Source organism: Chiloscyllium punctatum, chromosome 30 (assembly GCF_047496795.1).
Source record: "Chiloscyllium punctatum isolate Juve2018m chromosome 30, sChiPun1.3, whole genome shotgun sequence".
Classification (NCBI taxonomy): domain Eukaryota; kingdom Metazoa; phylum Chordata; class Chondrichthyes; order Orectolobiformes; family Hemiscylliidae; genus Chiloscyllium; species Chiloscyllium punctatum.
The window spans coordinates 19,182,547-19,193,644 of NC_092768.1; the positions used below are offsets into that span (position 1 = coordinate 19,182,547).

Genomic DNA, 11,098 nt, shown 5'->3' on the forward strand with positions numbered 1-11,098 from the left:
TACAGACACACACACAGATACACACACAAACACAGACACAGATACACACAGATACGCACACAGATACACACACAGATACACACAGATACACACACAGATATGCACACAGACACACATACAGATACACACACAAACACACACAGATACGCACACAGACACACATACAGATACACACAGATATGCACACAGACACACACACACGCAGCTACACACAGATATGCACACAAATACACACAGATACGCACACAGACACACACGCAGATACACACACAGACACACACACAGATATACACAGATACGCACACAGACACACATACACAGATACACACACAAACACACACATACGCACACAGACACAGACACAGATACACACAGATATGCACACAGACATGCACAGATACACACAGACACACACACAGATACGCACAGATACGCACACAGACACAGATACACACAGATACGCATACAGACACACACACAGATACACACACAAACACAGACACAGATACACACACAGATACGCACACAGATACACACACAGATACACACAGATACACACACAGATATGCACACAGATATGCACACAGACACACACACAGATACACACACAAACACACACAGATACGCACACAGACACACACACAGATACGCACACAAACACACACAGATACGCACACAGACATACATACAGATACACACAGATATGCACACAGACACACGCACACAGATACACACACAAATACACACAGACACACACAGATATACACACACAAACACACAAATATGCACATAGACACACACACAGATACACACAGGTACGCACACAGACACACACACAGATACACACAGACACACTAAGACACACACACAGACACACACATTTACCCACACAGACACCCACACAGATACACACACATACACACACACACACACACACACACGAGCATACATTATAGGAAGGGTGTGAACATGTTGGAGAGAATTGGATGAGAAACTTTCGTTTTGAAGTGGAGAGTGTTCTCCAGATGGGAAGGCCAGAGAGGAGATTTGGTGAATGTTTTCAAACTCCTGATGGGTCTGGACAGAGTAGACAGGGAGGAACTCTTCCCACTCGTAAAACAAAAATCAAGAATGGGAAGGTACAGGTTGGTGCGGATTTACGTGAGCTAAGCCCAGTCGCAGTGAGTAGTTAGGGTCTGGGAAGAACTGGCTGATCCAATGTTGGAGGGAAGTTCCACAGAGACATTCAATGGAGTTAGTTCAGAGAAACAGGACTATCAGAGAAGGCAGGACAATTGGCACAAAATGGTGATGCTCATTCTAACAGCCAGTGCAGGGCCAGTGGGCTAAATCGCCTCCCTGTGTACCTCTGTGGTTGTGTTTAAAGTGGGTTCCCTAACGGTAAGGGGTTGAATCCCTTGTCCTGATAACCCTGGACATGGCTCTGTCTGTCAGTCTGGAAGCTGATTCACAAACTCACGTGAAGGTAGCTATACAAATGAAGCTGGTAGTTGCTGCTGTTTGTAGATTCCTGACTGTCATTATGGGAGCATTCCCGGGACACCCGGTTTCTCTGCCTGGCTTGTCCGATCCACACGGAGCTCAGTATCTCTGGGCTTCACGTCCCATCTGGAACTCAACTGGAGCCAGAAACATTCCCTCCCATTCCCTCCCCACTGCCTCAGCTTCTCTGGGTTAGTCTGATTTCAGATTTCTCTCTCTCTCTCTCTCTCTCTGTCTCTGTCTATGTCTCTCTCTGTGTCTCTCTGTCTGTCTGTCTGTCTCTCTCTCTCTGTCTCACTCTCTCTCTTTGTCTGTCTGTCTGTCTGTCTGTCTCTGTCTGTCTGTCTCTCTCTCTCTCTGTCTGTCTCTCTCTATATCTGTCTTTCTCTGTCTCTGTCTCTCTCTGTGTCTCTGTCTGTCTGTCTGTCTGTCTGTCTCTCTCTCTCTCTGTCTCACTTTCTCTCTGTCTGCCTGTCTGTCTGTCTGTCTGTCTGTCTGTCTGTCTCTCTCTCTCTCTGTCTGTCGGTGTCTCTCTCTCTCTCTCTCTCTCTGTGTACAGGCATCGGGAGGGGAGGATACAGGGTTTCTCTTTGTCTCAGACTTTGACATCCCTCCCATCCCGGGAAATATCCTCCCTCACCCATATTCCTGCCCTCACACCTACCCCCATTCTATCCACCCACCCATACCTATCCCCCTGTATCCACCCCCTCCCCCTGTATCCACTGCCTCCCCCTGTATCCACCCTCGCCCCCTGTATCCACCCTCTCCCCCTGTATCCATCCCCTCCCCCTGTATCCATTCCCTCCCCCTGTATCCAGCCCCTCCCCTGTATCCACCTCCTCCACTGTATCCATTCCCTTTCCCTGTATCCATCCCCTCCCCCTGAATCCACCCTCTCCCCCGGTATCCACCCTCTCCACCGGTATCCACCCCCTCTCCCTGTATCCACCCCTCCCCCTGTATCCACCCTCGCCCTGTATCCACCTTCTCCCCTGTATCCATCCCCTCCCCCTGTATCCTCCCCCTCCCCCTATATCCACCCCCTCCCCCTGTATCCATCCCCTCCCCCTGTATCCATCCCCTCCCGCTGTATCCATCCCCTCCCCCTGTATCCACCCCTCCCCCTGTATCCATCCCCTCCCCCTGTATCCACCCCTCCCCCTGTATCCATCCCCTCCCACTGTATCCATCCCCTCCCCCTGTATCCATCCCCTCCCCCTGTATCCATCCCCTCCCCCTGTATCCATCCCCTCCCCCTGTATCCATCCCCTCCCCCTGTATCCATCCCCTCCCCCTGTATCCATCCCCTCCCGCTGTATCCATCCCCTCCCCCTGTATCCACCCCTCCCCCTATATCCATCCCCTCCCACTGTATCCACCCCCTCCCCCTGTACCCACCCCCTGCCCCTGACTGCGAGGCTTCCCCCCCCAAATTCCTGCCCCTGTCGGTCTCTGCCTTTCTCCAGTTCCGTGCCCCTTGCTGGTGTTAACCCTCTCATTGCCGGTGTTGGTACCTCCACTCACCTGCTGTCCCAACCCTGCCTGCACTTCCCCCGCACCTCCCCCTATGACTCTATACGTCAATCTGCCCCTTTTAATTTAAAATGCTCCTGTTTCCCAAGCTCTCCCTCCTGGCTTTGTCCTGCCCCTTTAAGACGCTCCCCATTCCCTGAGCTTTGAACACTCCGAAAATACACAGGAGGAAATGTAGGCCATTCAGCCCATCGAGCCTCCTCCGCCAGATAATGGCTGATTGGATAATTCTGGGAACCCTGCCTTTAACCCGCAATCTTTAATTCCCTCAATGATAAAACTCTGCCTCTCGCAACCAAGAGGATATTTGTTGACCCAGGCTCTCTACAGTGAAGAATTCCACAGATTCACTCCCCTCCTCATCTCCTTGTGCCCCCTTTATTCTGAGATGATAACCCCCCCCCTGGTTCTCAACTCTCCCACATTGGGAGACAACTTTTCCGCCTGACAAATCCTTCCAGAATCTTGTGCGTTTCAATGAAGTCTCCCCTCATTCTTCTCAAGTCCAATGAGTACAGACACAGGTTACTGTCCGTCCCCTGACAAAGCAGTCCCTGTATACCGAGTGTCAGCCCAGTGAATCCTCTCCGGAATGCCTCCAACATCAGTGTGTTTATCCTTTGATAAGGCAGCTTGAACTGTTCACAGTATTCCAGCTGTGGCCTTGGATCATTTCAGCACAACCTCTGAAGGGCCTGTTTCTGTGCTGTATACTGCCGCGCCGATGCGAGCATAAGAGGTACAGTTAGTAAGTTTGCAGGTGACACCAAAATTGGAGGTGTAGTGGACAGCGAAGAGGGTTACCTCTGATTAAAACAGGATCTGGACCAGATGGGCCAATGGGCTGAGAAGTGGCAGATGGAGTTTAATTCAGATAAATGTGAGGTGCTGCATTTTGCGAAAGCAAATCTTAGCAGGACTTATACACTTAATGGTAAGGTCCTAGGGAGTGTTGCTGAACAAAGAGACCTTGGAGTGCAGGTTCATAGCTCCTTGAAAGTGGAGTCGCAGGTAGATAGGATAGTGAAGAAGGCATTTGGTATGCTTTCCTTTATTGGTCAGAGTACTGAGTACAGGAGTTGGGAGGTCATGTTGCGGCTGTACAGGACATTGGTTAGGCCACTGTTAGAATACTGCATAAATTTCTGGTCTCCTTCCGATTGGAAAGATGTTGTGAAACTTGAAAGGGTTCAGAAAAGATTTACAAGGATGTTGCCAGGGTTGGAGGATTTGAGCTATAGGGAGAGGCTGAACAGGCTGGGGCTGTTTTCCCTGGAGTGTCGGGGGCTGAGGGGTGACCTTATAGAGGTTTACAAAATTATGAGGGGCAAGGATAGGATAAATAGGCAATGTCTTTGCCCTGGGGTCGGGGAGTCCAGAACTAGAGGGATAGGTTTAGGGTGAGAGGGGAAAGATATAAAAGAGACCTAAGGGGCAACCTTTTCACACAGAGGGTGGTACGTGTATGGGATGAGCTGCCAGAGGAAGTGGTGGAGGCTGGTACAATTGCAACATTTAAGGGGCATTTGGATGAGTATATGAATAGGAAGGGTTTGGAGGGATATGGGCTGGGTGCTGGCAGGTGGGACTAGATTGGGTTGGGATATCTGGTTGGCATGGACGGGTTGGACCGAAGGGTCTGTTTCCATGCTGTACATCTCTATGACCCTGTGACTCTCAAATCCCTCTACTCCACGGCCCTGTTCTCTTTCTCTATTTAAATAACATTACACTCCTCTATTCTTCCTGACAAGGTACATAACCGCACATTTTCCCCAATTTATATTCCATGTTTTTTTCTCCTGTAAACTCTTTGGCTGTGCAGTTTTGTTGTAAAACTCTGCAGTTTTCAATGGAACTCTACCGTCTCCTGGTGGTAGCAATGCATTACTGCAACGTGGCAGTGCTCAGATTTTACGTAAAGTCACATAGAGTCATAGAGATGTACAGCATGGAAACAGACCCTTCGGTCCAACCCGTCCACGCCAACCAGATATCCCAATCCAATCTAGTCTCACCTGCCAGCACCCAGCCCATATCCCTCCAAACCCTTCCTATTCATATACCCATCCAAATGCCCCTTAAAGGTTGCAATTGTACCAGCCTCCACCACCTCCTCTGGCAGCTCATTCCATACACATACCACTCTCTGCATGAAAAAGATGCCCCTTAGGTCTCTTTTCTATCTTTCTCCTCTCACCCTAAACCTATGCCCTCTCGTTCTGGACTCTCCCACCCCAGGGAAGAGACTTTGCCAATATATCCGATCCATGCACCTCATGATTTTGACGAGATTAACTCTCTTCAGCCCAACAACTCCACATCAACCAGCCGAAGAGTAACCCACCTAGACCCATTCCCCTACATTTACCCCTGACTGATGTACCTATCAGTACGGACAATTTAGCATGGCCAATTCACCTGACCTGCACATCTTTGGATTGCAGGAGGAAACCCACACAGACACGGGGAGAATGTGCAAACTCCACACAGACAGTCGCCTGAGGCTGGAATCGAACCCACGTCCCTGGTGCTGTGAGGTAGCAGTGCTAACCACTGTGCTGCCATAAGGTCACCCCTCAGCCTCCGACGCTCCAGGGAAAACAGCCCCAGCCTGTTCAGCCTCTCCCTGTAGCTCAAATCCTCCAGCCCTGGCAACAGCCTTGTAAATCTTTTCTGAACCCTTTCAAGCTTCACAACATCCTTCCGATAGGAAGGAGACCAGAATTGCACACAATATTCCAACAGTGGCCTCACCAATGTCCTGTACAGCCGCAACATGACCTCCCAACTCCTGTACTCAATACTCTGACCAATAAAGGAAAGCATACCAACTAGATTGAGATTGGTTGGGAATACTTTGAAGGCAGTTTATTTAATCGTACACAGGTTTATACAAGTTATACTTGACACATTTGCAAAGGGCTCACGAAAGACCCTTTCTCTGAAGAATGCATGGGAGCCATTTTGTGCAGAGTATTTGTGAGGAGAGTACTTCCTGGGATAAGGAGGGCTGCAGTGAGGGTGGGGACTGCAGCTTTTGAATTGAGATGGAGAAGGGTTCGACGGAGAATTCTTTGCTCTTTGGAACTCCAGCTCCAGTTTGCTGAAGACGCAGCCATTAGTAATATTACTGAACTGTTACAGTGCTGATGGAGTGGCACGATGATTAGTCCTGCTGCCTTCGCAGCGCCAGGGACTTGGGTTCAATTCCAGCCTTGGGCAACTGTCTTGGAGTTTGCACATTTTCCCCGTGTCTGTGTGAGTTCCTCCAGGTGCTCTGGTTTCCTCCCACAATTCAAAGGTGTGCAGGTCAGATGAATTGGCCGTGCCCAATTACCCATGGTGTTTAGGGATGTGTAGGTTAGGTGCATTAGTCAGGGTGGGATACTCCTCAGAGGATCAGTGTAGACTTGTTGGGCTGAAGCTTCTGTTTCCATACTGTAGGGATTGTATATAAAAAAAAGGACGCCGTTCGGTCTATCTGTACTGACTCTCTGAAAGAACATTTCCCTCATAAACCTGCACACACCCTTCCTTTCAAATAATAATCAAATTCTCCCTCTATTGGCTGCCTCATCCACACTCTCAGTCAGTACATCCCAGATCCTGACCTCTCTCAGACAAGAAAGAAGAGGAGGCCACTCAGCCCATCACTCAATAGGATTGTGGCTGATCTGATTCTAACCTCAACTCAACAATCCTACATATCATGAAAAACCTTCTATCCATTCGGTAATCTAGAGTCTAAATATCTAATTCTTTGAAGTTTGCATCAAGTATAGACACGGTGGTTAAAGAGCCATTTAGCACACTTGCCTTCATTGCTCAGATCTTGGAGTACAGGAGTTGGGATGTTATGTTGAGATTGTACAGGATACTAGGGAGGCCCCTCCCACAGTACTGTGTCCAGTTCGGATCACCCTGTTATAGGAATAAGCTGGAAAGAGCTCAGAAGAGATTTACCACGGTGTTGCTGGGAATGGAATGTATGACTTATAAGGAGAGGCTGGATAGGCTGGGACTGGGGTATAGGAGGTTGAGGGATGACCTGATAGAGGTTTATCAAATCACAAAGGGCGTGGAATAAGGAGAACGGTAGGTGCCTTTTCCTGAGAATGGGGAATTTCAACACTAGGGGGCACACTTTTTAAGGTGAGGGGAGAGAGATTTACAAAAGACATCAGGAGCAATTTTTTAAATACAAAGTATGGTTTCTGTGTGGAATGGACAGGAAGTGGGGACAGATACAAAAGACATTGTAAAAGACATTGGAGAAGTACGTGAATTAGAAAGGGTGGCACGGTAGCTCAGTGTTTAGTCCCACAGCGCCAGGGACCCGGGTTCAGTTCCAGCCTCGGGCGACTGACTGTGTGGAGTTCACACATTCTCCCCGTGTCTGCGTGGGTTTCCTCCGGGTGCTCCGGTTTCCTCCCATAGTCCAAAGATGTGCAGGATAGGTGAATTGGCCATGCTGAAATTGCTTGTAGTGTTAGGTGCATTAGTCAGAGGGAAATGAGTCTGGGTGGGTTACTCTTAGGAGGGTCGGTGTGGACGGGTTGGGCCAAATCAACTCTATCCACACTTTAGGGAATCTAGTCTAATCCTTGAGAAAGTTTTGGAGGGATGGGGACCAAATGCAGGCATGTGGGACGAGTTCAGTTTGGGAATAGGGTTGGCATGGACTGGTTGGGCCGAAGGGTCTGTTTCCATGCTGTAGGACTCTGCCTTTCAAAGATTCTGCGTGGTCTGCCTTTTGAGGAGAGGAATTCTCGAAGAATCATAACATCTGTGAGAAAAGGTATTTCGACATCTCAGTCTTAAATGGACAACCCCTTTATTTCAAACTCTGACCCCCCCCCACCCCCACCCCGGTTCCAGATTTTCCCACAACAGCAAACATCATTCCCACACCCACCTGGTCAAATCCTGTCAGGATCGTTTATGGTTCAATTAAGTCACCTTTTGAAACTACAGAGGACATGGCACCAGCGTTTCCTCATTCCCGACGTAAGAATGGGAAATATTCCTCCTTGTGTCACTGCTCATCCCTCACCATTCCCGGAATGGCGGGACTACCTTACACTGAAAGACTGGAGCGAATGGGCTTGTATACCCTTGAGTTCAGAAGACTGAGAGGGGATCTGATTGAGACATATAAGGTTATGAAAGGATTGGACACTCTGGAGGCAGGAAACATGTTTCCGCTGATGGGGGAGTGCCGAACCAGAGGACACAGCTTAAAAATACAGGGTAGACCATTTAGGACAGAGATGAGGAGAAACGTCTTCACCCAGAGAGTGGTGGCTGTGTGGAATGCTCTGCCCCAGAGGGCAGTGGAGTCCCAGTCTCTGGATTCATTTAAGAAAGAGTTGGATAGAGCTCTCAAGGATAGTGGAATCAAAGGGTTATGGAGATGAAGCAGGAACAGGATACTGATTAAGGATGATCAGCCATGATCATATTGAACGGTGGTGCAGGCTCGAAGGGCAGAATGGCCTACTCCTGCACCTATTGTCTATTGTCTATTAAATCTGTGCTCCCTCTCTCGTTCTCCATTGTCCCACCAATGGGAACCGTTTCTCCTGACCTCCTCTCTCCTCCCACCCCCCCCCCCCCCCCCCCCACCCAATCCCTCATGAGTTTGGCTCAATCTGACTGTCCAGGAAAACAGACCCCAATCTCTCCAAAGGAAAACACAGAAGTTGCTGGGAAATCTCAGCAGGTCTGGCCCCATCTGTGGAGAGAAACCAGAGTTAATGTTTGGGGTCCACTGGCCTGGGTTCCTCTGGCATCTCCACAGATGCTGCCAGACCTGCTGAGCTTTTCCAGCAATCTCTGTTTTTGTTCCCAGTTTGTGTCCGCCCTCGCTGCCTGTGCCTGCACTTCCTCCTCCCCGGAATTATTCTCAAGGCTCTTCCTCTGCACCCTCTTTCAGACCTGGAAAAGAGATCTGGATTAAAACGTTAGCCCAACAGCAACGTTGTGATCATTGGCAATAGTTATAGGTAGCCACCTGGCTCGCTAATGTTCCTTCACGATGGAATTCTGTTTTCCTGACGGGGACAGGTGTACACCTGACTCCAAACTTACTTGGGTTTGCTCTCGGCTCCCCTCTGAAATGGCCTTAACAGGACCCACTATGTTCAAGCAGTGATTAGGGATGGGTAATAAATGTTGTTTCCCCTCCCACCCTCCGCCCGTCCTGGGAAGAACTGTTAAAAACACAAATCTTTCCCAATAGTGTGCAGCCCAGAGTTGGACATGACACTCCAGTTGTGGCCAAGGACAAAGAACTGGAGGATGCTGGGAAACTGAAACCAGACCAGAAAGTGCTGGAGATCGCCATCAATTTGGAAGCGACATCTCCCCCCCCCCCCCCCCCCACCACCCCCCCCCCCCCCTCTCCCCCTGACCCCCGCTCTCACAGCCCTCAGGACCTGACAACAAAAACAGAAAAGCTTTTATCTTGGAGCATCTGTGGAGAGAGGTCAGGGTTGGCGTTTCCAGTGCGGTGACCGGTCCTCAGAGCTGCGTCCGCGTAAAGGACCACCCTTACCCAGCACCTGCACCCAAAACGTCAACCCGTGTTCTCTCTCTCGATCGGACTCGCTGAGTTTCTCCAGCCCATCCTGTTTGAGGTTGAAGGCAAAAGAGGGCCCCTCCAGGCCAGAGCAGCCTCACCTCTGCCATACACCAGAACCCCACCAGGCCACCGAGGTTGGGCTGGGGGAGGGCGGGGGGGGGATCCAGTGCTATCCCTGGGTGACCAACGCTGCGTTTTCCTTGTCTGCAGGCCTGAGAGGCTGGAATGTGAGCGAGGAGGAGCAGTTCCAGGCCCTGGACTGGGCCTTTGAAACGGGTGTGGCTTACTCCAACATGGCGTATGCAGATGGACACCTTTGGATCCCGCAGAGCGGCCTGTACTACGTCTACTCCCAGGTGGCCTTCTACCTGCCCTCGTGCCAGGAGCTGAGGGGGTGGGATGCCAGGGCAGCTGCTACCGTCCTGACCCACAACGTCTACAAGAGGGCAGACTCTTACCCCGAGCCCACCGTGCTGCTGACGGCCACCAAGTCAGTGTGTGAGGGTGGCACGGGGGACTGGCACATCACTATCAGTCAGGGAGCCCTGTTCGTCCTGCAGGAGAGGGACAGTCTCTTCGTCACCGTCAACAAGGTGGCCATGGTGGTACACGTGGAGCAGAAGACTTTCTTCGGAGCGTTCATGTTGTGACTGTGTGGAGGCGCCGCGGAGGTGGGGGTGGGGGCGAGGGGGAGGTGTCGTGCTGGGGGGGGGCGATGGGCTCTCGACTTTGCCCCATCTGTTGGGAGGTCGGCCTTGTCCCACTGAGAGGCTCCTGAGACAGAGATGAGGCGTTAACCCCTCCCCTCATCATCGGTCACAGGAGCAAGACCAACGGGAAGGCATTTTGCCTGAGGGGAGAGATAGGATGACGCCGTTCGGCCCCTCCGTTGCCAATCAGGGCCTACAGGTGCCCCCCCTGCGTGTTCCCCTCCGAGCCCCTCACCATCCTGACTTGGAAATATGCCACCGTCCCTTCACTGTTGCTGGGTGCCTATCCTGGAACCCCCTCCCTGAGGGGCACACGGTCTGCAGTGGTGCAAGAATGCAGCTCATCCCCAGCCCTTCAAGTGGCAACTAGGGACGGGACAGTAAATGCTGGGCCCAGCCAGCAAACCCCTCCCCCTGAACATGAATAAAAAGTAACAAGAATCCTGGTAAGTCTGACACAGTAACCCCACCCTCACGTTCCCAGCTTGCCTCCCTTTGCTCATCAGAATCTAACTACCTCTGTCTTAAACAAATATTCCAAAACTCTGCTTCCTGCACCTTGTCAGGAAGAGAGGAACTAAGCCTTGTAGCCATCTTGACAAGGTGTTGGTCTCAAACACTAAATGGGGGGGGGGGGGGGGTTGGTTTTGCTTTATGAACAGTGACCCGCTGGTTCTTGTCTGTCTCACGAGGGAACATCCTTCCTCTTGGTCAGGATCCCTCTGGATTTTTCATACTTCATTCTAAACTCCAGGTATATAAG

General features: G+C 50.7%; 1 protein-coding gene across 1 annotated transcript in view; it reads left to right on the plus strand.

Annotated features, from left to right (window-relative positions):
• The window catches only part of LOC140454994 (tumor necrosis factor ligand superfamily member 15-like), a 94,142-nt gene extending 83,852 nt beyond the window's left edge, over positions 1-10,290 (plus strand). The window contains exon 4 of the mRNA XM_072549669.1: positions 9,836-10,290. Within this exon, the coding sequence (XP_072405770.1) occupies positions 9,836-10,275 (440 nt within the window). The 3' untranslated portion in view covers positions 10,276-10,290. The remainder of the gene's footprint in view (positions 1-9,835) is intronic.
• The last annotated feature ends 808 nt before the right edge of the window (positions 10,291-11,098 follow it).